The sequence below is a fragment of the Acanthopagrus latus genome, chromosome 23, assembly GCF_904848185.1.
Source record: "Acanthopagrus latus isolate v.2019 chromosome 23, fAcaLat1.1, whole genome shotgun sequence".
NCBI lineage: Eukaryota > Metazoa > Chordata > Actinopteri > Spariformes > Sparidae > Acanthopagrus > Acanthopagrus latus.
In genome coordinates, this window is record NC_051061.1 from 22508106 (window position 1) to 22534306 (window position 26201).

General features: G+C 42.0%; 2 protein-coding genes across 7 annotated transcripts; both read left to right on the forward strand.

The window, feature by feature from the left end:
- Window positions 1–68: 68 nt before the first annotated feature.
- On the forward strand, window positions 69–11070 carry map2k4a (mitogen-activated protein kinase kinase 4a). Of its 3 annotated transcripts, XM_037089431.1 has the most exons (13): window positions 70–577; window positions 1384–1419; window positions 2268–2300; window positions 5375–5477; window positions 5562–5736; window positions 5861–5980; window positions 6060–6179; window positions 6264–6315; window positions 6407–6534; window positions 9542–9619; window positions 9824–9972; window positions 10109–10154; window positions 10252–11070. In XM_037089431.1, the coding sequence occupies exons 1-13, from the start codon at window positions 427–429 to the stop codon at window positions 10363–10365; spliced, it is 1305 nt and encodes a 434-aa protein (XP_036945326.1). In that variant the 5' UTR covers window positions 70–426; the 3' UTR covers window positions 10366–11070. The 3 variants fall into 3 exon arrangements, with proteins under 3 accessions (XP_036945328.1, XP_036945326.1, XP_036945327.1); XM_037089433.1 differs by lacking the exon at window positions 2268–2300 and having other exon boundaries at window positions 69–577; window positions 5387–5477; XM_037089432.1 differs by lacking the exon at window positions 2268–2300.
- Window positions 11071–11991: 921 nt separating this feature from the next.
- On the forward strand, window positions 11992–23976 carry elac2 (elaC ribonuclease Z 2). 4 transcript variants are annotated; one of them, XR_005072986.1, is made up of 24 exons: window positions 11992–12506; window positions 13301–13351; window positions 13458–13528; window positions 14124–14188; window positions 14295–14352; window positions 14438–14506; window positions 14596–14709; window positions 14792–14847; window positions 14952–15010; window positions 15644–15716; window positions 15806–15918; window positions 15998–16096; window positions 16200–16338; window positions 17480–17565; window positions 17884–18008; window positions 18373–18469; window positions 19525–19663; window positions 19756–19794; window positions 19876–19985; window positions 20666–20765; window positions 20861–20981; window positions 21215–21439; window positions 21512–21590; window positions 21899–21936. XR_005072986.1 is itself a non-coding variant. In XM_037089724.1 (24 exons), exons 1-24 carry the CDS (start codon window positions 12160–12162, stop codon window positions 23778–23780), a joined length of 2619 nt encoding a protein of 872 aa, XP_036945619.1. In that variant the 5' UTR covers window positions 11993–12159; the 3' UTR covers window positions 23781–23976. The 4 variants fall into 4 exon arrangements, 2 of the variants coding, with proteins under 2 accessions (XP_036945619.1, XP_036945620.1); XR_005072987.1 differs by having other exon boundaries at window positions 11993–12506; window positions 21222–21439; XM_037089724.1 differs by lacking the exon at window positions 21215–21439 and adding an exon at window positions 23517–23976 and having other exon boundaries at window positions 11993–12506; window positions 21899–22043.
- Window positions 23977–26201: the final 2225 nt, after the last annotated feature.

The following is a 26201-nucleotide window of genomic DNA, read 5'->3' on the forward strand; positions in this document are numbered from 1 at the left end:
TGAATATGCATTGGCTAACATGTTCCTGTTTTATTTTGAAACGACCGCTACATAACATCCGGTGTTAGCTCGGCTAACGGCGCTAGCTTGGGGCGGCTGTGGGCGGTGTTGACATGTCAGTGTCAGTTGGTCAGCTGATTGCGGGTCGTAAAGCTTCTTGGCTAGTAATACTGCTAGCCAGCTTAGTTAGCTTAGCCTAGCTGGATGTTTGTTTTTGTTAACGTTACTACACAGGTAGCTTTTAACGTAGCCCGGAACATTTTAACTATCCTAACAACTTAACGTGTCGTGAAGTATTTAACAGCCGCTAGCCGCTGGTTCTGCGGCCTGAAGTTGCCGTTAGTGAGGCAGGAATAATTAGTGTGGCAGGGAGGGAAGGGTGAAGTTGCTCTCCGTGTATATCTGCATTGCAGCCCGGTGCTGCTGATGGAATTCAAACACACAACAATGGCGACTCCCAGTCCTAACAACTCAACAACACCTAGCAGCCACAACAGCAGCAATAACGCCGGATCTGCAGCGAACCACCACCACCAGTCCCAGTCTCAGCACATCACGACCATGAGCAGCATGCAGGGTAAGTGGAGTTAATGGGGAAAATACGAGCGTGTAGCTGGGAGCTCACATTCTGCTGCAGTGAAGGTTAATGTTAGCAGGGCTAGCCGTGGGAGGCTCAGGCTACTCCCAGGGCTGAAAAAAACGATTCCCAAGGGAGCGGACCGGTATCTTCCTCCAGAGGAGCGAATAGATCGTTAATAGTAAATCAATCGGAAACAGGATGATTATCTTGTGTCAAACCAAACGCATTTATAGTCCCTGCTACCATTTTGACATTTTTGTATCCCCGTTGCATTCTGATCTGTCATGCTTGGGGTGGAAAATCTCGCCAAACTCCGTTAAAAAAATCGGGAATTATATATTGCAATCACAGCTGCATTTAATGTAGAGGGCAATTAATATATCTTTTTTGTTAAGATGTAACACACCGTTAAGATAAAGTATTCCGCATTTTTTCATCAGTGATTCATCGTGTATTTGAATCACAGCTGCCTTGACATTCATGACGTCTGTTCATCCCAAATTAGAGCTCATTCTTCTTCCATAGAATTACAGCTGACTCTGCTTCCCTGGAATGAGAGCCACGTTCTTGTTAAATATGCCGAATTTACCAAAACACCCTCACAATAAATAAATGATATGAAGTCTTGTAACATTGAGTGTGCAAAGATGCAAAACCAAATTGAACTGATACATTTGATGGTAAGCTTGTGTGGGATTCAATGCAAAGTGGATCCTGAAGCTGCTCCATCCTTTGCAACTTAAACATCTGAACCATTGTAATGTTCTGCTTTCTGTACAAACACTGTCTCATTTTAATTTCAGAGTCCAACACCTGCTGGAGATGTCAGAGTGAAACAGGTAGCTACACATTTTGATTTACTTCATAAATGACTTAGAAATCCAGTTAATTAAGTTCTGTGAAGCATTATCACCAGATTTAATATAATGCTTTATTAGACATTTAAATATTGTGAACGATGATGATGATGAAATATAGTATTTTTATAATGAGTTGATCCTTGATTTCTCTTTCATTTGATGCTTTGATTGATCTGTAAAATTGGATTTATGACTGAGATGCATGTTACGTTAATATGTCTGCTTCACCTCTTTATAAAGAACAAGATAGTGCTGTAATTAATCCTAACAGTAATAATAATCCAGGCCTTTAATGCTCAGATTTATTTGATTTAATAATCTTAATTTGTCAGGCCCTGTTGTGTAATCCTGTGCTCTCGTTCACATTTCCCTCACCATATCTCACCTTCTTACCTTAATGCTGCTAACTAATGATTCCTAACTCCTGACATGATGCTGACTGATGGTGAGATGTTCCGAGAAAATGTTTATAAAGCTGTAATATGTTTTCTCCCCTCTATTTGTTTCACTGACTGACACGTGCCATACCCTTATCATACTCTTGTAGTTGCGTGTGCATGCTGATGCATTACCCTCCATATGATTAACCTGTGACAAACTCTCATTATGTTTGCAAAGCAAGGCCAATTTCTGTGATTACTTGTCAACCCTAAACCTGCAGGATTAGTCCTGTTCTGTTGGGTGAAATGACACCTTTTTTTAATAGCAGGAAGAGGTGATTTAAGGGAGGTGACATAACATCAAGTCTGACTAACAAGACGACTTAACAAGCTGGCAAACTGAAAGGTGAAATATGAAGAAAATAAAAGCTGTCTTCTCACCTCTAGGGTTTCAGATAAACCTGTCTGGAGCTCCCCCAAGTAAGCCAAACCTCTTTTGCTTCAGCACCAACAGTTCTCATCCCTTTGTTTCCGCCTGACAGTCTGGTATGGGGGAGTCTGTCCTGCTGCTCTCAACTAATCCAAGTCAAGACTTCTGATGGGTGCACGTAGGCTTGTGCCGGTAGCTAACAGTTCACTGTTTTATATGACTGTCTCAGGTAACAAGCTGCAGGTTGTCAGACAGCAGAACTTGTATTTGTTCAGTGAGGAAATTTAAAGGTCCCATATTGTAGAGAGTTAGATTTCCATGTCTTTTTGATTTTGAAGCATGTCTAGGTGCTGAATAAATACCGTAAAAGTGTGAAAATGCTCAATCCCCAGTGAAAGGGTCTGATAACACTGTTTGACTCATTATGGACAGTTTTAAAACAAATGATATGATCGATCAAACCATAGATATCACCATCCAAGCATCCCTCTTTCTTTTCTAAACCTGGCGCCTGCATTACCCACAATGCAACTTAGCCAGAGTGACATCACCGGAGTGCAAGTTATCAGATTACATGCAGCTTCCTCTGGAGCCACAGACAGCTTTAACCTACTTTTATCAACATATTCATTAGTGCAGCTCCAAACCTGTAAACACACTTTAATGTGTAAAATTGGTGCAGTTACCCTTTAATGACATTACTGAGTAGAAACACAGTGTGCAGATTGTGCCTGTAGATGGATGCTGATCAGAAAAGAGTCCTCAAGATGGTACAATTTATACTCCGATACATAAATCCTCTACTTTCAGAATGGAGTTTGGTTGAAGAGCCTCACCACTCAAACGACTGCCAGGAGCCGAGTGTTTAAATCTTGATAATTCACATAAATTGAGCTGACTTATCTTCTGATAATGAAACAGTATAAAGCTATGTAAGTGGGGCTACAACCTACATGTTCTACTTTTGTCTCATGTAGGTCAAGAATAACTTAGCATGATTGTTTGCCATTGTAGTCAAGAGGTTTTGGCTCCCACTGGTTATAAAAACAAAATGGTATTCTTATTTTATGTTATTACATTGGCAAAGACAAATTAGAGGGTCTGCTTTTACCTGAAATGGGGCGAAGATATGCCACAAAGGCAAATTCCCTAGATTGGCTGCTCTCATATATGAAAACACGTCGGGGCTGTGTCTGCTCAGGCATGTGAGAGCTGACCAATCACAGCAGAGGAGGGGGCTTTAAAGAGACAGGAGCGGTCAGACAGAAGGTGAATCGAGGTGCTGCAGCCATGCGCAGTATGGAAAAACAATGTTTTTTCGAACATTAAAACATGTAAATGTGTAAACGATCGATAAAAAACAAAGCATGAGCCTGAGAATGAGCTTAATATGGGACCTTTAATAAAAAGCAGGTAGTTCATTCATGTTGCATCTTCGTGTGAAACAGTTTGGGGGAAGGTGTGTTTGTCCTCATCGGCACAAGCCTAAAACTCAGAGCTTCCATTTGAATTTTGGCACAAGATCCTCCATCCATTTTTATTCCTCAGTGTGATAGAAGAGCTCTCACACCTGAAGAAAAAAAACAGATCTTAACATGAATTAATCTAAAAACCCTGTAATGGAAGCTCTACTTCACTGGTTTCTCAGTGTGTGACTAACAAGCCAAAGTATTGCCTGTGGTGTTGTCACATTACCTGTTTTTTTTTTGTTTTTTTTTTTGTTTTTTTGGCATGGGTGCACCTCAGCATAGCACTTGCTTGTCGAGACAAGGTACACACACTCCAGATTTGTCATTTCAAGCGCTGTTTTCCGTTCAAGCCGATTGGAATTCAGGCGCACACATTCTTGTGGTGTTTCTGGGTGGAGCGAGCGTGGAGCGCTTTCCTACCATTTGAAGGTGAAATCAAAGCAGTTGGCCTTGAGAAGCATGTCATGTATTACGTGTTTTTTCTTTTCCCTTTATCTCATTTTTTCATCTGTGAGTTTGTGTGTGTGTGTGCACACTGTGAATGTTACGTAGGTGTTGGGAAGTGTAGCAGCATGTTTCTGTCTCTGCATCAAATGTAAGAGTTAGACGATCTGTTGTATGACTGATACAGATAATATGAGTTTAAGGTGGGGCAGGAAGAATGCTAGAGGTATTGAAACGTTGCAGTTTGCAAATATAATGAGTAATTTTTCTAAATTTAATAGCAAGACTGCAACTGTAAGCTTTGTAATTGGTGTAGAGTCAAATTTACAGAGTCTCTGTATAACAATAAGTGGTATTAGCCATTGTTTAGCACCCAGTACTCTGTGAAATGAGGAGTAATGTACAGTATGAGAGCAAGAAGTGTTAAAAGGTCTTATTCTACATTATCTTATAGCTGAGAAATCCCACGAAAAGACCAAAACCATCAGTGAATTATTCAAAAGGTATCGCAGCAAAATATTCCCTCAAAGCATTCTTCCCAGAATAAAGGAGCCGTCTGCAAAACTGTCGACGGGACACATCAGACTGCAAACAAGCTCGATTATCACACTTTCTGTTGTTATGCATTTTTTTAATCATCGTGGTTTTCACATTTGTAAAACTTCTATTGAGCCGAGAAAAGCAATTTAAAAAAGAGCTGCGTAACCAGGAAGTTAATAGATTATTTATTGTGCTTTTACAAGGACATTTGTTGCCACAGTCTGAACAGATCCTCCGTATATAGATCGATGACACACTAAACATCCGGTGTGTTATGTTGTTTAATGTCTCAGTATTAGTCCCTGAACAGCTGCTCACCGCAGTTTGTATCAATCAGGAGGAAACAGAACGTTTGTTTTGACTAATTTCACCACATTCACTGTTAGTTTGGTCTTTTCCTGAGATTTGGCGACAGGCTCGTAGGTGAGTATATATGTTGATGTATTTAGCGACAGTGATGCACTTTTCATCCCCTCGTTCTCTGAAAGCATGACATCCACAAATTTGAGCACATTTGGATGAATTTACCTCTCGTCTCCTCCGTTGTCTTCTCATGGTTTGTGTTGTTTTTCTGATCAGTCTGACTTTTCATGCTTCTGGTGTTGCTCAATCCTCAGCATGGGTTGCTTCATTTAAGATCTGATCACATGACTGTTTCTTTTCCTGCTCAGGTAAACGCAAAGCCCTGAAGCTGAACTTTGCCAACCCCCCGATCAAACCCACGACTAGATTCACACTGAACACGGCCGGGCCGCCCTTCCAGAACCCGCACATGTGAGTGACCCAGGGCTACAACACTTATATGTTAGGCTTGTTTCTGAGTATGTACCAGCTCTCATCCCCTTGTGCTTCTGTTAGAGAGAGGCTGAGAACACACAGTATCGAGTCATCAGGAAAGTTGAAGCTCTCCCCGGAGCAGCACTGGGACTTCACGGCCGAGGATCTCAAAGATTTGGGCGAGATCGGCCGCGGGGCTTACGGATCCGTCAATAAGATGGTGCACAAGCCGAGTAACAAGATCATGGCGGTGAAGGTGATTTACTTTTTTAATATGTAGATATTCAGATGCAGATTAAAGGGTAACCTTCTATTTGTCAACCAGACTTCATGTTACCTACGTGTCTCTGATTATAAGGTGTGTTGTGTTTCCTTCACAGAGGATTCGGTCAACAGTGGATGAGAAGGAGCAGAAGCAGCTGCTGATGGACTTAGACGTGGTCATGAGGAGTAGTGACTGTCCCTACATCGTGCAGTTTTATGGCGCTCTGTTCAGAGAGGTAACTCACGTCTCTGCTGCTCATTCACAAACTGATTTCTTTTGTTTTATGTCTAACGTGTGAATCTCTTGTGTTTCAGGGCGACTGTTGGATTTGTATGGAACTTATGGCTACCTCGTTAGACAAATTTTACAAATTTGTATATTGCTCGTTAGACGACGTGATTCCAGAAGAAATATTAGGAAAAATAACATTAGCTGTGAGTTCAAACTGTCCCGCTTTTTCAAAATAAAGAGGCTAATCTGTCGACTCCTGTTACTAAACGCTTCTCTGTGTTTTCCAGACTGTGAAGGCACTTAACCACTTAAAAGAAAACTTGAAAATAATACACAGGGGTAAGAGAACAACAGGCGCTTTGCTGATCTTATCATAAACCTTCGGATTCAGTCTTTTCATCAGCTGCCTCTGTTCACTCCTCCTCCTCAGACATTAAGCCGTCAAACATCCTCCTGGACAGGAACGGCAACATAAAGCTGTGTGACTTTGGCATCAGCGGTCAGCTGGTGGACTCCATCGCCAAAACCAGAGACGCAGGCTGCAGACCATACATGGCAGTAAGTGACTCTCAGCTCGTGGTTAAATGATGTTCACTACGTGTTTAGTGATGAGAGAGCCGCGACCCTAAAATCTGAATTTTAGGTCTAAAGATGTGAAGCATCTAAAACTCTGTGCAGTGCAAGTCCTTGGACAGAACAGAGAGTGCAGGAGCCCTCAGTTCTGACAAAAAGCCCGGTGTGTATGAATCAGGACAGGTGACACATCGACAGCAGTTTATTGTGTCGCTCGTTTAAACGGTGCCGACGAACAGAACGGGTGACTTGTCTGTGACTCAGACCTGTTTGAGAGATTCCATCAAGATGTTTCTGACCTTTTTTTTAAAGGTGCAGTCGACGGTGCAGATTGCTTTCCTTTCCAGGCTTTTTTTTAGACCCTTCCAACAATGATAAATAAGGATTTAATAATTATGCCTCACAATCCTCACATTTTAGAAGCTGATCAGCATTTTCGGACAATAAAATAACTAGACAATCGATTTATGGTCCCTCTCTGTACTGCCTGATACTGAGAGCATGTCTTGTGAGCAGCCTGTGTGTGTGTGTGTGTGTGTGATGTGTGTGTATAACATAACTAAAGAGCTGCAGATCGTTGGCAGTTCAGACAGGTGATCTCACCACGTCGTCATCACTCCAGGTTATTTTCTGTCGGGGGGGTTACGTCAGCTGGGGGCATACTCCCGCTCCCCTCCTCCTCCTCCTCCTCCTCCTCCTCCTCCTCTCTCCACAGCAGTTTCCATTCTAAATTTGGTGAGGCACAATCACGACCCAGCGGCACTCCACCACACACACACACACACACACACACACACACACACACACACACACACTGGAAGGCCGAGGCAGGGGTTTCATTCATGTCGGCGTTTGAAGAAGTCACTCCGGAGCTTCCCACGGCTGTGAGCTCACGCCGCAGGAATCTCCGCTCCCGTTTCTTGTTTCCAGCTGGCACTCTCTCCAGGTGTTTGATCACTTAATGACGTAGAAAAAAACTGACCTCAGTACAGCTGGAGAGCCCTGACTTATTGTTTGGATATGTTGTTGCAGACAACATGCTGTTTGCCTCAGGTCACATTCAGGTGTCGGATGCATGTGGAGTTCAGGTTTCGCAGGAGGCTGCGGCTCTTAATCACAGCTCTTTGCGGTCACAGCAGCAGCTTCTGCACTCGATGACGGTGTTTAACATCTGCGGCAAATGTTGCTTTCTTAGTCATTGAGCAGTTTAGTATTTATGGTTTTTTTTTTCATTTTTTAGATATAGCAGAATGCAACAAAACTCCATCACTGTCATTTTATGTTAAGTTACATTTTGAATGCTGGAGTTTTGAACAGTATACAAACAGGTCAAATTGAGTGAAAATACACAGAGGTTTGGTGCAGGTTGAGAGAGGAGGGGTGAGGAACGTGGTCATTAAAGTTGACATTAACTGATGTGAACTGTTATATTATTTATGGCTGCAGCCATTGATCACCTTCATGATTCTGATGAAACGAGGACTCATTTAGTCTTTAAACTTTCAGAAAATGAAAACGCGTGCCGGTCAGAAGTTTCCAGAGCCTGAAGTCTAGATTTTCTAGTTGCTCATTTTGTTTTAGGAGTGATTAAGAAGCCAGATGCGTTCAGTTTATTATGATAAGAGATGGAAACGATTGAAATCCTCACATTAAGGAAGCTGGAACTTTTACTGAGCACATCACGCCAAACAGTTAATAGATTATAAAAATAGTCTTCTAATTGTTTCCTCTCCAGTCCTGTTAATATGTCAGACAGTTTATTTGCTGTGATTGTGGAGACTAAACACTTCCAGTGTTGGCAGATGTGACTCGGGCTCTCTGCAGCAGTCAGCTGCTGCTCTATAAACCATCAGTGCTGCAGCACAGACTGTCCCGCTCTGCTGGGTGACATCAGCATCTAAATCAGGCCTGTAAATGGGCCAACGAGGTGCTTCCTTCTCTTCTCTCTGCACAGCAGCAGGAGGTTTCTGCAGCGTTCGACACACCTTGTTACCGCGTCTCTTGCGTGGTTTGTGGGGAGGCTGGGAGTGACAGAGTTGGCAGAAGCGGTCCTGTAAGGCATGCAGAGCCTCGCTGCAGCCCTGAGAGGCAGGAATGAGGGAACATGCCACTTAATGTGAGAGCTGATGGCATCTGCATGAGCAGGTGAAAACATGCCCAGCGGTGATGAGCTGCTCAGGTTTTCTCTGCAGCCATGGATTTATGTTTTAACATCTGCTTCAGAAACATTTTAGGTCCCCACATGACTGAATATTAAACACTTTTTACATCTTTAAACTCCAAATCTGACTCATGAAAAGAAATTTAGAGTTTCTTCTGATGTGCAGATGAAGCTTTATGCCACCTAGGATTTTTTTCTTTTTATCAGCCAGTTTAATCTCAAATTTTCCCTTTGCAATTTGAGAATTTGCCTCCCCAACACACAAACTGTACGCCCTCCTGTTGGATAAGTTTTTGAATTATCTGGTTTTTATTCCTGGTTGGCAATGGTGAAACAGCATTAGCATTCATGAAAATAAAGGTAGCACATGCAGAATACAACAGTGAGATGTGGATGATCATGTAACACAGTGTTTGAATTTAAATCAATACAAACACGCTGCTGCTGGAAAACTCATTTGATGCTCATTCGATTCGGACGAACAGAGACTGTGACATGGAAACCATGCACCATCCAGAACTGAACACGTGAATGCAGAGAAAAGATTTGAAGCTTCAGAGCAAAAATTCAACAAACACTCACACAAACACAAACACAAACACAAACACAAACACACACACACACACACACACACACACACACACACACACACACACACAGTGACATCTGCTGGTCAACAAAACTCACAGCAGAAAGAAGAAAGAACATTTTGGTGGATGTGTCTCTCTTTCCTGCATAAAAACTTGGATTATTGTTCTTTTGATTTTTTTTTTTATTTGCTTGTTGTTTCAGAACCAACGTTTTAATCTGTTGCCTGTTTTCGTTTTGCAGCCCGAGCGGATAGACCCCAGCGCGTCCAGGCAAGGCTACGACGTCCGCTCAGATGTCTGGAGTTTGGGAATCACACTGGTGAGTCGCAGCTCGACACAGACGGTTGAACCAAACAAATTAACAGAATCAAAATTAAATTAATGTAAGTACTTTCATCTGCGGTCCCTCACACCTAGCTACAATATCATGAGATTAACCATCAGTTGATTGTAAGTAAATGATTAAAACGGCTTTGATAATTTGTTTGCCCTCCTCATGTCCTACGTATATCGTGTGTTTCAGTACGAGCTGGCTACAGGACGGTTTCCCTACCCGAAGTGGAACAGTGTGTTCGACCAGCTGACCCAGGTGGTGAGAGGAGACCCGCCGCAGCTCAGCAACTCTGAGGAGAGACGCTTCTCTCCCAAATTCATCTCCTTTGTCAACTTGTGGTAAGGAAACATTCTGCAGCATGATGACAGATTTATTAAAATGAAAAATCTGTTTGCTCTTCTGCCCCCTGGTGGACAAGCAGCTGAACTGCCTCCTTCTCTTTTTAACACTTTGCTTGTTTCATCTCTTTTCAAGCCTTACAAAGGACGAGTCAAAAAGGCCAAAGTACAAAGAGCTACTGGTGAGTTCACACTGGCCTGTCTGCAGACTTTTTTTCATCCTTACATTACGTTTTTTTGAGTTTGTACTGACGCATAAATCTTCTTTCACCACTCCAGAAAGATCCGTTCATCCAGATGTACGAGGAGCGCTCGGTGGACGTCGCCGGTTATGTCTGCAGGCTCCTGGATCAGATGCCAGCGTCTCCCAGCTCACCGATGTATATGGACTGATAGCAGAACAACACAGTAAATGCATCAATAAATAAACACCAGTCTGCAACAATAGAGACATTTAAAAAAACAATAAAAAAACAACAAAAAAAGACAACAACTTAAAGAAAACAAATCCTCGTGTAAATTTGCTTGGTTCCCTTATTGCAGTGTTAAAAGAGAATTGTAAAGCCTGAAAAAAAAGAAAAAAAAACACCATTTGCACTTAAAGTGGTGTTAATTTCAGTCATGTCTGTATAATATATCAACGTTAAACACTTCTGTTTCTCTCTTGTGCACAAACACACACACCGAACGCACAGTCATGTAAGTATAATAGCAGCTGAATCAATCAATCATGGACGCATCTCAGTGGTTAGTAAAGTGATTTAAGACAACAACAAAAAAAACAGCAACAAAGAAAATAACCTGGAACTTGTATTTATAGAACCAAAATCATGTGGAGTCTTTGATTTGGAGATTCTTCTTCAGCATACTGGAATCATGCTCTTTGTGAATTGTCCCACCTCTTCCATGTACGTAACTGAAAGCATTGTGTTTGGTATCTTAATGGAACTTTGCTTCTCTGGGTATAAAAGCAGTTTAAAAAGTGTTGGTGGTCAGAATCATGTTAGACCTGCAGTCCAGTCAGTGCTGAGAGGCTGCCGTCCTCACCGTGCACTGGACTATATGCTGATATATGAATAAAGAAAGAAAGAGAAAGTGTGTTGTGTCTCTTTTCTGAACGTGAGAGTATCAGGTACGTTTCTGTGTTCGTACAGAATATAATGAAGGTGACCTGCAATATAACGATAAAGAAAAAACACCTGTGTGATGAGGCACTCGACAGTAAGACAGACCGACATTTGGCTGAGGATATATTAATTTAAAAGGGTGTATATTTGCATCTGTTCTCTCTGTCTCTCCCATCTCCTGTCAGTTTCATCTTGGATCTATAATATTCTCTGAGCTACATAGTCATAGTCATGTGTAGTCACAGAGGATCCAGCCTGCAATAATCCATATATTATTTTTATAATAATTCATAGCATTGTAGCACTGTAACATAATATTTTAAAGGAGATATGACAACAAAAAATGTTTTATTCATACAGGTTTAGGGACTGTACATTAGAAATGGATTTAAAATAAAGCATAGGTTATGAAAGATTATATATATATATAATTATTATTATTTTTTACAAATATATAGCGGCTATATATGAGTTCTGTTAAACTGTACATATAAAGACAATGTTTGTGTCTTTGTATTTGGACATAAGAATAACAAAATGACAATTTAATGTGTATAAAGTGGAATACAGGCCTATATTTCTTTAATATTTATGTATTTATACAGTACAAAACATTTATACTGCTATTTATACACTCTTCTAACTTAATATAAGCATATATTTTTAGGGTTACTTGATGGTTAAATTGCTGTAGAAGTGCTGCGTATTTATAATATTTGAGGTCTTTTATTTTGTAGTAGTTTGTTGCTGTTGAAGCCCCCTTTAATGAGTAGTTTTATCCCCGCCTCCCTGTCTCGCGAAGCCGCTGTGATTGGTCCATAGTCCTGCAAGACGATCCCACGCACCAATGAGCGGCAAGCGTCTCATTACGTCATCATTAGATGCCGGAAGAAGTGTCACATGTGTCAAAGTCCTGCTGAATGAGCACCTAGCAACACTTAGGTAATCAAATCTTTGAAAAACGCGTATTTGGAAATGTATAAACGAGCTTTAACTGATCGGTTTGACATGTAATTAACCGTCGCTGATTATATTTTAATTGCTAGGCGACGTGTTTATTATGAATGCGGTCCGTTTGAGGCTGAAGTCCTTCACATTCCTGTTGGTTAAATGCGGATCTCTCTCCGCTGCTGCGCCGCCGGCCGCCGCTCGCTGTGACTCTCGTTCCCCGCGGACTGTGTTTCAGTGTGTCCGAACAATGGCCTCTGTTAGTAACAACAACAACCCGGAGATGCGGCCGGGTCTGAATAAGGCCAGGCAGAGGGAGCCGCTGCGGCGGGTGAAGACCAAAGAGAACCGGGGGAAGAAGCGGGATCTCCACGGACCGTCCACCGTGTACCTGCAGGTGGTCGGAGCGGGGAGCAGGGACAACACTGCGTCACTGTACGTCTTCTCCGAGTTCAACAGGTAAATATACTCACGTATCTGATTACTTCCGGTCGGAAGGGCTGCCTGTCACCCACCTGTCACACCAAACCTAAAGCTACAAAGTACTGACTGTAAATAATCATGACACATGACTGTGTGGTTTCTTAAAGAAGCATCTTACATCTTGTTTTTTCTGACCTCTAGTGGTGAAACTTCTCACACTCGAGGTTCAAGGTGAAGTCCTTGAAAATTAATTTTAACATGGGTTTGTCAAGGTTTTTAAAGTGCCTGGATTTATGATAAAGTACCTGAAACAGCATGAATTTACCTATTTAACTTACATGAAAACAATCTCAACCCGACTGAAAAGCTGATCTCTTGATCTCTTTATCTAAACATGTGTACGTTTTGGGGGTCACCGAACAACAGATAGTTTATGAAATGATTAAAGAGGCAGGTTTATATTGCAAAATGCATCATATCTCATCCCAAGGTGCTGGAAAAGCTCGAAAATGCACCTTGAAAGTGCGTAAAAAGTGCTTAAATTTGCTGCTTTGTGCTTAAAATTAAAACTAGATTATTTCCTATGTACTTGTCCATATTAAATAGGATCCCAACCTGAGATAACCTTGAAAACAACAACTTAGTTTTGAAAAAAGTCAATTAAAAACTCTTAAAAAGGTGCTGAATCACTGCTCAGTAGTCGTCTGTGTGAGGAGTGAACTCGTCCTTCTGTAGTTTCACATTTTCCGCCTGTTACAGACGAACAAAAAAAACAGATCCAACGATAATGTACACGCCAACGATTACACCCTTCCTCCTCTCTGCTGCAGATATCTGTTCAACTGTGGTGAAGGAACGCAGAGACTCATGCAGGAACACAAGTAAGCTGCTCTGATCGTTCTCACTGTGCAAACTCAGATATCAGCCGAGTCATCTGACGACAAAGACGGAGAACTTTTAATACCTCTCGTGTTTCCCTTCCGACAGACTTAAAGCGACTCAGCTGGACAGCATCTTCCTGACCAGAATGAGCTGGCAGAACGTGGGAGGTTTATCAGGTCAGTGAAAACTTTTATTAATTCCATCAGTTACAGGCCGTCACTCTAAATTTATAGAAGTTATGGATTAATTAACAGACTTATAGAAGATCGTTCCACCTCATGTGTTTTTTAACTGCGTGAAGTGTATTCATTAGAAATAAGAGCCTGGAGAGAGGATTGATGGGAAGAAGCACTTCCTCTTCACAGTTAGTTGGAGGTTTAAATTGAAAAAGATGGCTGAACATATAAATCTGTTCTCAGAGGAGTAAAACATCACAAAATGAATCCACGTTACAATGATATTCATCCGTCATTTATTCATTTATGTCAAAGTTTTATTTATTGAGGGAACGCTGTCTCCTGTTGCTGTCTTCTTCTTCTTCTTCTTCCTCTTTGTTTGCAGTCTTCTTATTAGTTTGCAGTTTTCTTCTCCTTCTTTGTCTTTTTCTTCTTCTTTGTCTTCGTATTCTTCTTCTCCTGCTGAATGTAGCTTCACACACAGGTTTGTTTTTGGAGGTGAAGCAGCTGCTGGAGATGATTTTAATGAATTGATATAATTTGTTATGTTTGAACTGAACATATTTGATTCACTGTGTTGTTGTTTCCTCTGCAGGGATGCTTTTAACGCTGAGGGACACTGGTGTTCCAGAGTGTGTCCTGTCTGGACCTCCACAGCTGGTGAGAGACGCCGACACACACTGTGACTGTGTTTTATCGAACATTTATTCACTTTACACTGACTGTCTCTTCTTCTTCTTCTTCTTCTTCTTTTTCTTCATCGAAGGAGAACTATCTGAAGGCCATCAAGTCATTTTCTGGGCCACTGGACACGATCAAGCTGTGTATGTGTAACTTTCACGGTGTGACTGTATTATTTTCTGAATGACTTCAGTATCATGAGACGCTGACTGTGTGATTCTCTTCCAGCTGTGCGACCGTACACTGAGGAGGCGTATTCAGACGACACCATGACCGTTTATCAAGTGCCCATATTTGGTGAGTTCAAACATTCGTGCTCAGGTTTTTAGACTTTTTTTTTTCTGCTGTTTGAGTTTCACCGACTCTTTTCTGTCTTCACTCTTCAGCTCAGTCGAGAAGCAGAAACGGATCCCCCAGGTCGGGCAGGAGCAGCCCGCCTCAAGGTCCCGCCTCCACCGGGATGGACGACACCTGCAGTAACAGCCACACAGGAAGTCCAGGTGAGTCGTGAGATCCACCTGTCAGAACCACCTTTGATTATTAGAAACAAACGCCGTGTTCTTATCATCTCTTGTCTTGTAGGTGAAAGACGAGGTGTAACCAGAGATCCGTCTCTGGCGGTTTCCTTCATATGTAAGGTGAGACGCTTTCAACATGTTGTCATCTCTGAGAAATACGATGAACACATGAAGGATGTTTGTGTTTTTTTTACTTTCTTCTTCTCTGCTTTTAATGTTTGCAGCTTCACCCCAAGAAAGGGAATTTCTTAGTGCTTCAAGCCAAGGAGCTGGGTTTACCTGTGTGAGTGGATTTTTATTACAAATCAAACAATCAGGTATTTGTTGTTATAATCAGATGATGCTTCTTCCTCGTCCTTCTTCTTCTACTAACATAGTTTTATTTCTCTGAGTTTGAGTTGATTGTGTTTCTGTTTCTGTGGGAGAAAATGTTCAAAGCAGAGCTGCAACAACAAGTCGATTGATCGCTGCCAACTATTGCTTTAATAATTGTTTAATCATGTAAAACATTTACTGGTTTAAGCCTCTGAAATGTGTGTGTGTTTTTGTGTTGTGGACTGTTGGTTGGACCAAAGAAGCGTCCTAAAGACGTCACTTTGGGCACCAGGGAACCGTGCAAAAGATTAATCGATTGATTATGAAGAAATATTTGCAGATTAAGACATTTGTCCTCAAAATAAACACATTAAAGTCGCAGAGGACTTTTATTTTAACTTACTGCTTCACCATAAATTGAAAATGCACAAATTAATGCAGCAAAATGTACCAGAAGGCAGAAAATGAATCGTGTGATTCTCGAAATTAAGGCAGCAACTCATCGTTTAGTCTCCAGTATAAAATGAGAATCGTTCCTATCACAATCTTGCAGAACTTGAGATCAGAACTCAAACTGTTACAAAACCTTTTGTCCCCTCAGAGGCACAGCAGCGATCGGCCCGCTCGTAACGGCTCTGAAGAGCGGGAGAACCGTCACGTACGAGGGGAGAGAGGTGACGTATAAAGATGCTCTTGGCTGATACCACGTCTGTTATCAGGCTGCAGCTCTGAACCGTCTGAACTGACACCGCTTCTGTTTTAGATCCGACCCGAGCAGGTTTGCACTCCCACCGACCCCGGACCAGTCTTTGTTGTCGTCGAGTGTCCGTCCGAGGAGTTTGTCGAATCTGTTTGCAACAACCGGCAGCTGAGGAGGTTCGATTATCCGTCTTTCTCGCATAATCTAAACTGAATGTATGCAAGAAAATATATTTAAATTCATTCTGTCGTCCAGATACCAAACCGGAGGCTCGGAGGATCCTGTGGTTCTGGTCGTCCACATGACTCCAGACTCGGTTCTGAACACAGATGAATACAAGAAGTGGATGGAGAGGTTTGAATTCTCCCACTCTGAGAACCCAGACTCCATAAAGAATCCTGCTAATTTAAACATCCAGTCGAACACGCTGAGAGTTTTTCTTTTTGTGTTTCTGCAGGTTTCCATCCACAACAGAACACCTGATCCTCAACGAACACGTCAACACGTTCCACAACATCAGAAGCCACAAGATTCAGGCTCAGCTGAACATGATTCACCCCGAGATCTTCCCACAACTCCATTCCTGCAGCTCAAAGGTATTCTGCTGGTCTGAGCAGACCAACTACATACAGTTTTAACTAAAAAGTTAAAAAAAACTAAAAACTCTTCATCATTTTTCAGAATTCAGATATTTTGTCATGTCATCATTGGACGATAAACCAGCAGATTAATAGATAATGAAAGTAATCGAGTGTATTGCTGCTATAACGTTCTTCTTCGTTCCACATGAAGGATATTATTAGGGGCGTCAAAAATCTGCAAATCCACAATTCGATTTTCTACTTCAACATTTTTTTCCAGCGCTGACAGCTGTGTCGTAAAAGTATAAATGTAGAAAAGATTACATCTCATGAGAATTGAAATTGTGACACGATTCAAATTTTACTTTAAACATTTTCATTCTCATATATTTTGAAATTCTTCTTTATAAAACAAAGCGGTATTTTACACCAGCAGCTTGAATCCATCCTTGTGTTGGTTTGCAGGTTTGGGTCACAAACAAAAAAAATATATATGTATATTTAGAAATGTAGAAAACTTGAATAGTAATCAAAACATATAACGAGCGCTTCAGTTAGGATAAACAAATAATAGAGTTCAGAGATTCAACAATAAATAAACAGTTTGTTTATTAGTCTGGTTTCTCAAATCTGTCCGGAGTGAACCCTCCTACTGAAAAAAACAAATCACGAGGATCTCTGTAAAATAAATAACTCATCATCTCGGCTGCTGTCAGCTGATCGTCTTCCTGCACAGGATGAGTGTGTGGACGTGTCGAGTATCACCGATCCTGCCTCTGATTTAATTAAATTTAAAAGCTGATTTAGTTTGATTTTGGCTCTAGAATAGAAAATCACGACTCCTCTGATATAGAATAAGTTTTCTCAGCACAGTAAACCCGTCAGAGTTTTTTGTTTTCATCCCAGTTTTTCATGCAGCGGCTCTCAGGAACTTTATTTCTACTTTGTCTCAGAGGCAGAGTTCATGAAGTGACGAATGAAGAACGCTGCATGAAGAGTAGTTATAAGAAAACATCAAAAACAACTTGTTTTTGTGTGTGTGTGTGTGTGTGTGTGTGTGTGTGTGTGTGTGTGTGTGTGTGTGTGTGTGTGTGTGTGTGTGTGTGTGTGTGTGTGTGTGTGTGTGTGTGTGTGTGTGTGTGTGTGTGTTCCCCAGGAGCTCCAGGCCGCCCTGCACATCCCCAACGTCAGAGGCGAGTGTCTCCTCAAGTTCCAGCTCAGACCTGTAATGGAGTGGCAAAGGTTAGTTTGTCCTTCAATCCCCCCAATTTAGCCGCCATTACTCCGCAGCTCGCAGCGCTGCCTTGTCACAGAAAACAATCTGGGACGGGCCGTTGCTCTCAGCCGCTTGCTTCCTCTTTCTTCTTTTTAACCTCGTCTTATATGTGTCAGGGTTTTTCTTCTGCACGGTTTTTTGTCAAGTACTGTCGAGGCGCCTGAAGGTCAGATGTGTTGGAGAGAAATAAAAAAGACTCCCTGTGTTTTTTTTCTCCGGCAGTGATTTTTTTTTTTGCGGGTCAGTGGTGTGTGTCGTCCTCACTCTTGTGTTTGATTCGTTAGAGACTGCATCCCCTCCTGCAACACGGAGGAGTTTGTGAAAGAGGCTTCAGAGGTCCCAAACTTTCTGGAAGAAGTGGACGAGTGCAGGAAGATCTGCTCCTCCGACGCTGCGGCGGGACCTCATGGTGAGAAACACCAGAACAGAATGTTTCTGTCTTTAAAGTGGACGTTTCCTCAGCGACGTTATTGTCCAATTTAAAGCAACATTATGTCACTTTTTTACCCTCAAACATCAGCTTCTAAATCAGTTCCAGACCAGCGATTTGTATTTATGACAGTGGGGGGCACCAAATCACACAAAATGCAGTTTTCTACATCATTTTGCTTTAAATTTGTGTCGTAAAAATATGATGAGAGACATTTGAAGCTTCATTTGAAAACTTCAGTGGAAGCTGCTCATTAACAATAATGTGCTGATTGTCTGTTTTTGTCTGGATTAGCTCAGTCGATCAATAAGTTTACTGGTGTGAATATGTTTCTTTCCTGCAGGACGAGGAGAAAAGTATCCTGAGGTGGTTTTCGTGGGAACAGGATCGTCTCTTCCGATGAAGATCAGAAACGTCAGCGGCACTTTAGTAAACATCAGGTACGAATCCTCAGTTTTTAAAAGTGGACGACAACTCAGCTCCTGTAGTTCAGTGTTTGTTTTTTGATTTATCATCACTTAAAAACATTTTACACAGTATGAGCTGCAGTCTGTGACAAACATAATGATAGAAAAATGAATCAGGAGTTGATGAATGTTACGACTCATCATCTGGACAGTCGACAGTAAACTGCAGTGAACGTTGTTCTCTGGAGGAAAGTCTTAAAAAAAAGTCTGTAAAATAATCGACTTCCTGTTCTTAACTTCTTGTTTCACTTCAGGTGTTGCCCGCACGCTTTGTTTTATCTCTTTATTGCGACGGACAAAATGATGTAACATCCCGACAGCACCACAAACTGCTCACACAGTCGAACCGAGAACATTAAAAACTCGCACTAAAAGCTGCTCAGCAGTTTCGTTTGGCTTCGCACCACAATGACGCACACTTCCTGACGTGATGGTTGCACGAAGTTACCACTGATCTGCCGGTTGCTGAGATGCACCGGAGAGGCGGAGAAGTGAAGAAGAGAAGAGTCAACCTTCTGAAAAATGAAACGTTTAATGAGGAAGGAAGCTCGTTCATCTTTATTAAACCTCAAGAACACACTCGGCGCGTTTAAAAATGGGAACTCTGATCGCAAATCTCACTTTTTGTTTACAAGGAAACGGCTCCGCTGGGCCCCTTTTTTTTTTTAAGGATTCATTGCAGCGCTGTTACATGAGATTGCATTAGTTTGAACACGGTGTATCTAACAACCTGACAGCTGAGTTTATTGTTAGCGTCTTCTGTACCTGTTCTATTATTGAAATGTCGACATCTTCACTAGAATTTTAAACTGAGGTTTGAAGAGCGTTTCACCCAAAACAACAGGAGCTGATGAAGTCCAGCAGAGATAAAGAGGTCCAGAGATCCAGAAAAAAACCTGAAGCGCTTTTAATAAATAACGATGTGTATCGTTGGTTTGCACACAGAAATCACTTTCTGTCAACATTTTGCTCAAACAAGAAGTGTGTTTTTTTTCGGCGCTCACGGTTTCCTCTCCTCCCGCCTGCAGCCCGAGTCAGTCGGTGCTGTTGGACTGTGGCGAGGGGACGTTCGGGCAGCTCTGCAGACTCTACGGAGAAAACGTGGACCAAGTTCTGTCCAAGATCTCAACCATCTTTGTCTCTCACATGCACGCCGACCACCACACAGTGAGCAGCGATAATACACAAACAATGTTGGTGTTTGATAAAAGAAAGATTAGATATCAAGTGAGCTGCTTCTGAACATCGTCTCGTTTCAGGGGCTGCTGATGATCCTGTACGAGAGGAGAAGAGCTCTGGTGTGTTGAAGGAACGATGAAGTAAATGATGACTAAATAAAAAATAAATGTTCCTTAAATACAAAACATTTTATCTTTCAGGCAGTGATGAAGAAGCTGTTCAGTCCCGTCTACCTGGTGGGTCCGCCCGGGATCTTGACCTGGCTCAACCAGTACCACGAGTACTGCGAGGAGATCCTGGACCACATCAAGTACGTGGACGCACAACACAGTCCAGACGATTTTATTTGTGTATTTTAGCGCCTCGCTACAGATACACATCGGTGTGAGTGTGTGTGTGTGTGTGTGTGTGCTCAGCTTAAAAAATAATGTAAATCTAATTTAACTTTATAGACATTTTATAGAACAAAAAACGTAGTTGCAGCCCAAGTCTGAGCCTCTCCAGCGGGTCATAACGTGAGTCTGAGGAGTTCTCAGATGATTAATGGGAGAAGAGAGAAGAAAGTTCACTTCTCTCATCTGTACTGTTAGTAAAACACTGCAGGATTATTAGTCCGACCTCAATCAGCAAACCAAGTCAGAGGATAAATCCGAATTCTGACTCCTTCTCCTGACTTTCCTGAGTTTAGGTATCACACCTAAAGCTTCCAACCATGAAATGAAACCACTGATTGTGATATTAACAGCCAGTGAAAAGTAGGAAGAATTAGCAGTTCACAGAGTAACATAACATCTTTGAATATTTGATTTATATGTTAATAATATCAACAGGAGATAAATGATTTGGGGGGTAAACAGCATTAACTGTGCTGAAGCAGAAGCTGTGAAGTTTCTTTCCACCTCTGACTGTTCAGATAAAATCTGTAGTTACTGTCAGAGAGGCAGCAGCTACGTGTGTGTGTGCTTGACGTCGTCTGTTTTGTGTTTTCAGCTTCATCCCCAACAGATCTCTGTGCGAAGGAGCCGAGCCTCCGACAGAGAGGACGAAGTCGCTCATCAATGTGCTGCTGAAGAAGAACAACCTGAAGAAGGTCCGCAGCTCTCTGAGCGTCCTTTAACACCAAACACCCTGTGGAGTTTTTAAAGTTACTCATGACTTTTGTGTGTGTGTGTGTGTGTGTTTTAGTTTGAGACGTGCATTGTGCGTCACTGTAAGAACGCCTTCGCCTGCAGCTTCGTTCATCAGTCAGGATGGAAACTGGCGTTCTCCGGCGACACGATGCCCTGCGATGCCTTCGTACACATCGGTTAGTAGCACTCACGATGATTAAAGTCCACGTTTCACTGGAGTGTGTGTCCACACACACACACACACACACACACACACACACACACACACACACACACACCCTGTAGGTAATAGCAAATTGAGCGTTCAAGCTTTCAATATTACAGAGATTCATATAAGGTCGTCTCGACTACACCACCCGTTCTGAATAATTTATCCGATATTTCTTAATGCTTTCGATCACTCTCGGAGCTGGCAGGCGGGCTCTTCTAATGGTTCCTGCGGGATCCCACTTCATTGACTCTTCTTAAATTGCTTGACTGGATTCTGTCCAAGCAAAGCCTCCCCGAGACGGCGAGTATATCCCCACGCCGGTTCATTATAGATGGCCCGGACTCGGCGGACAAACGGGGCGTGCCGATTCTCGATTACGCCGATGACCTGATTGATTTTTCCTGCGGGGACACTGAGAGGGCTGTAAGTGCTCGTCTGTGATTCAGGCCTCTCATTCTGCCTTTTTTTTTAAATTTATTTTTTCTTTTGATTTAGGAAAGAATGCAACGTTACTGATCCACGAGGCGACGCTGGAGGACGGGATGGAGGAGGAGGCTGTGGAGAAAAGACACAGGTGATTAAAAGCGGCACAAACGAGCTTCAGCGTTTAAAAAAGAAAAAAAAAAAGAAATAGAAAATGCAGCAGCCAACAAAAGCACTTTATTGGCTGTTTTGCAGTTATTTTCGAGTGCATTGTTAAATTTCTTTACACCTCCACACATATTGACTTCGATTTCTGGCACCTTTTTTACGGTGTCGGAGTGAGAAGCCGTCTTCACAAAGCATCTTTTACGTGCGCAGAAAACAATATTCCTGCTGAAAGTTTCCCCTCGGAGAGCAGAGTAACACAAATCTTGACTTTATGCTCCCGGGTTCTGACAGCACCACCTCCCAGGCCATCGGCATCGGCATGAGGATGAACGCCGAGTTCATCATGCTGAACCACTTCAGCCAGCGCTACGCCAAGATCCCTCTGTTCAGTGAAGACTTCACTGACAGGGTCGGGATATCGTTCGACCACATGAGAGTGAGTATGTTCGTCTCAAACGCTGCTGAGAGGGTTTTAAAAAGCTCTCGACAGCTGTCCTCTGAAAAGGCAAAGTGTTTATCTGGTCTGTGTGATTTTTACACAGTTACAACAGACATCTCAGGTTGTTCAACACTGATTCTCGGTATAAATCTCTTGTTTATCTTTTAAAAACAACATAACGTGTCTGTATCACGTGTCTAAAAGGCGGTGATCAATCACTCCACACATTCATCTGTATTTGAAAGGAATAAATGATAAATAGAAGAATAAAATATCCTGGATGAACTTTTCTGTTTACTCTGGCGTCATAAATTCTCCCCCGAGTGTTTGTTGTTCCAGAGAGCGTAAATTACTGAGCAGCAAACGTTACAAATCATCCAGCGGAGGATGTTAATTGGTCAAAACGACCCCAGTTCGATAAATCAATCAACATTTATTTATACAGCAGAGATCAGTGACGGGTGACGCTCATTTATTTGGTGTCAAACAAACAACTGAAGGAGAAACACTGAGGAGGTGAAGACAGAGTCCTGCATCAGGCTGATTAAAAGACACCAGGACTGAAAAAAAAATGGCTTGAAGTAACAATAATTTACATAAAACTCTGCAGACGCGCCTGAATAATTTGTATTCCAACCTAATAATTGGAAGTAAAACAAAACAACAGTGATTTAAAATGATGATAAAGACCGAGAGATTCAGGTTAAAGCTTCAGAAATAAAACTAGTGAACCTCGACTGAGCTTCGTTCAGTTTGTTTCATCTCCTTGAAATATTAAACCGTCTTTTCACATAATTGTAAGTTGTTAACTTAACAACACGGAGCGACTCTGACCTGTTTGTCCTTTTTCACATCCTTCTCAGTTTAGTTTTTTCAGACAAGACAAGAAATTAAAACCAGAATAAATGAGGTTTAGAAAAAAACAGATAAAATACAAATAAAAGGTTCATTTTTTCTTGAGTTTAATGAGTTCTGTCTCGTCTTTTGTTTAATTGAAGCACATTTAATTGCACCCAGTTATTTACTCGCTCTAAAACAGTAATGATGTTGAGTCAAAGTGACCAGAACAAAATGAATCAGAGTGTCGGACGACTCGTTTAATCAGCTCCTCGGTTCAGAGTGCTTCACATCCGACACCACATGAATAAGAACAAGGATGTATAGACACGTATGGCATCAGTTTAAAAAAGCAGAAAGTATTCAGATGTTTCTTCTCTGACAGTCGGCAGAAACCAGCTGAAACTGAAGAAACTCTGAATGTTTCCGTGTTGTGAAGTCTGGTTTCTGTGAGACCTTCAGACTGCAGCTTTATGTTTTATTTCCTCCCTCCTGAAGTGTTTAAAAAGATTTCTCCCCTTTCAGACGTGAAGCTGCTGGAAGATAAGATTCTGTCTCCTCCAGGAGTTCTGACTCAGACACGCTGCAGCCACTTGACCATTTCCTCTTTTTTTTTTTTTTTATTTTGCTCAGATTCGCTTTGGGGACCTTAAAATCCTCCCCAGGCTCATTCCGGTGCTAAAAACCCTATTCGCCGAGGAGATCGGCGAGATGGAGGAGCGGCGAGACAAGAGGGAGCTGAGGAATCTGGCAGGAAGCAGCTTGGAGGTGGACTACGAGGGAAAGACGAGCGACGCGAGCCGAGCTGCCAAGAGAGACCAGAGAGAGGAGGAGGAGGAGGAGGAGGAGGAGGAGGCGACACGCGACGTAGAGACGAAGAGGCTGAAGACCAGCTGAAGATGATTTGAGTCAAACACGAGGAAGAGACTCGAACTGAAAGCATGAGTTGTCTTATTTAAATGCATTTTATTTGGCGTGTGTGGCTTGATGGAAGAGGACTCGTGTGTATTCCGGCGCACAAAGCTGAGCTCTGAGTTTAGTTTTAGCTTTTTTTTTTTTTTTTCATTAAACACAATAAAATGAGAACACACAGTCTGCAGATTCTCACGCTGATCTTTACTTGAGAACCAGCTCCGGTCGTCAGAGTGTTTTGTTATTTTGGGTTTAAAGGTGAAGAATGAGGCCGACAGCAGCTCGATGAGGTTCAGCTCGAATAGATCGTCAGCAGTTTTCGCTTTACTGGCACGTTCCTCGTTTATTTGCTGCTTAATGCGTAAAAAAATGGTGGCGTGACCCTTTTTTTTGTGGCTCCAGAAGAAGCTGCATGTAGTCTGAGAAATTATGATGATGTCACTCAGTGGCTAAGTTGCATTGTGGGTAATGTAGGCATCAGCTGTGGTCAGTGCTGCTCCTTATTTGTTTGGAGAATAAATTCGACAGGTGGCCCAATTCTTACATATCGCTCCTTTAATTCTCAGGCAGCTGAGAGAAAATACAAATATGAAGTTACTCAGAACACACTTTGTACAAAAAATATTATTTTTAACTCCCACTGGGTCAGTCAACATCAGTTCTAATAAAAAATGTCCAAATATTCATTCATTTTCAGGATTTTAACCCTTTAAATCCCAGATTTTTTGCATTATGCCACTTTTTAATGTAAAAAAAAAAAAAACAGAAAAGTTATTTTCCATATACTTTAATCCATTTTGTACTAAAAGTGGTCTTGATCAGTTGCATGAGGTTTATAATGAGGCAAAGCCCTCTATAGTAAACAAGGGAAATGGTTAACGACAGTCTGATAACACGGGACAGTGACTTTATGCCGTGAGTGGAAACAAAAACATTCAGGGGGTTTAAACAGTCTGTCTGTAATATACTCAGTGTTTTATAGACATTATATGAGCTGAAGTGTTTCATTCATCTCAGATATAGTTTGAGGTACTTTTACTTCACTCATTTCCATTTTCTGCTACTTTATACATCCACATCACTTCATCTTGGAGGCGGATATTCTTCTTTTACTCCACTGCAGTTATTTTTAATTACTTTGGAGACGCTCATGCATCAGAGCCAAGTTGCACATTTTAAAATTAATACATTTTTTCCTATCAGGAATCGGATAAAAACAACCAACAAAGATCATGTTAACAATATGTAGAAACACTTGTATCTCTGAGCTGCAGTGGATGTTTCCTCTTCCATCCACTTGGGGGCTTCAGTGAGCCGTCGGAGCTCACAGCAACATTTACTGCAGCCTGAAGGAGGGAAAGAAGGAAAATCAGCGGCCGACATGGTGATAACGCTCATGAGGAGCGACTTATTATGTGTTGCCACTTGAGGGAGCGTCGGCTGCAGGAATCTCCTCTGTTTACAGCGACGGCGAGGCGACGAGGGAGGGTGTCAGCCGATACAGCGGGTCAGCTGTTCAAACCATTAGGAGCTGTTGAAGATATCGTCCTGCGTGGAGGATCGTTACAGCGTCTTAAATGGCGGTTAAGACACATATTCCATCCGCATAGTACAGGAACAGCCTGAACTTTGATTTCAGGGGCTGACCTTTCAATTAAAAGAGAACGAGCCCGCAGGGGGAAACATCCGCCGCCGTCTTGTTTCCCGCTCTTCTCCTGCATTTACGGTTTCATGTTAAAATGTTAAAAGATTCACTCTGATTTATGGTTGGAGGCCAAGAGGTTAAACCAGATTTCACTGCACCCCTTCTCTCCTCAGATAAGACAGGTGCCAGAGCTCTAAAGTAAATGTGAGCCTTCTAGAAGATTAGCAGGGGGGTTGGAGCGCTGGTTTTTGGCGATTAGCCTATTTTCTGGAGTGTGAAGCAGCAGAGATGAAGACGCATCGCTCCCGAGCCTGGAGTCCATTTAGGGGTCTTTGATGCCGGCGAGACGGTCCAACCCAGAGGAGGCGTGAATGATAAGCAGGATGGGGGGGCAGAAATGGGTTTTGACATGAGCATTGCCAGAGAGTCAGAATGATGGACTGATGGAGGTAATCATCAGTTCACCAGCAGGGGCTCGCCGTCAATGACTATTAAAGCTACAACTCAAATGTATTTATCACGATGCATTTAAAGATAAAACACCTGAGGCTGCGATTTTTATTTTTTTTTCTTCTGAGTGGACTGCTTCCTACCCTGATTGATTTATGTGAGGAATTTAAATTGAAGATTTTCAGGTTCAAGCATGCGAAGATTTAAAGGATCAATCAGGTTTATTATCTTGGTAGTTTTGCCAGCTTTATAACCACAAGACTAATTTGGAAAACATGGCGACTTTGTATCACAGAGAGAGGTTAGAGGCT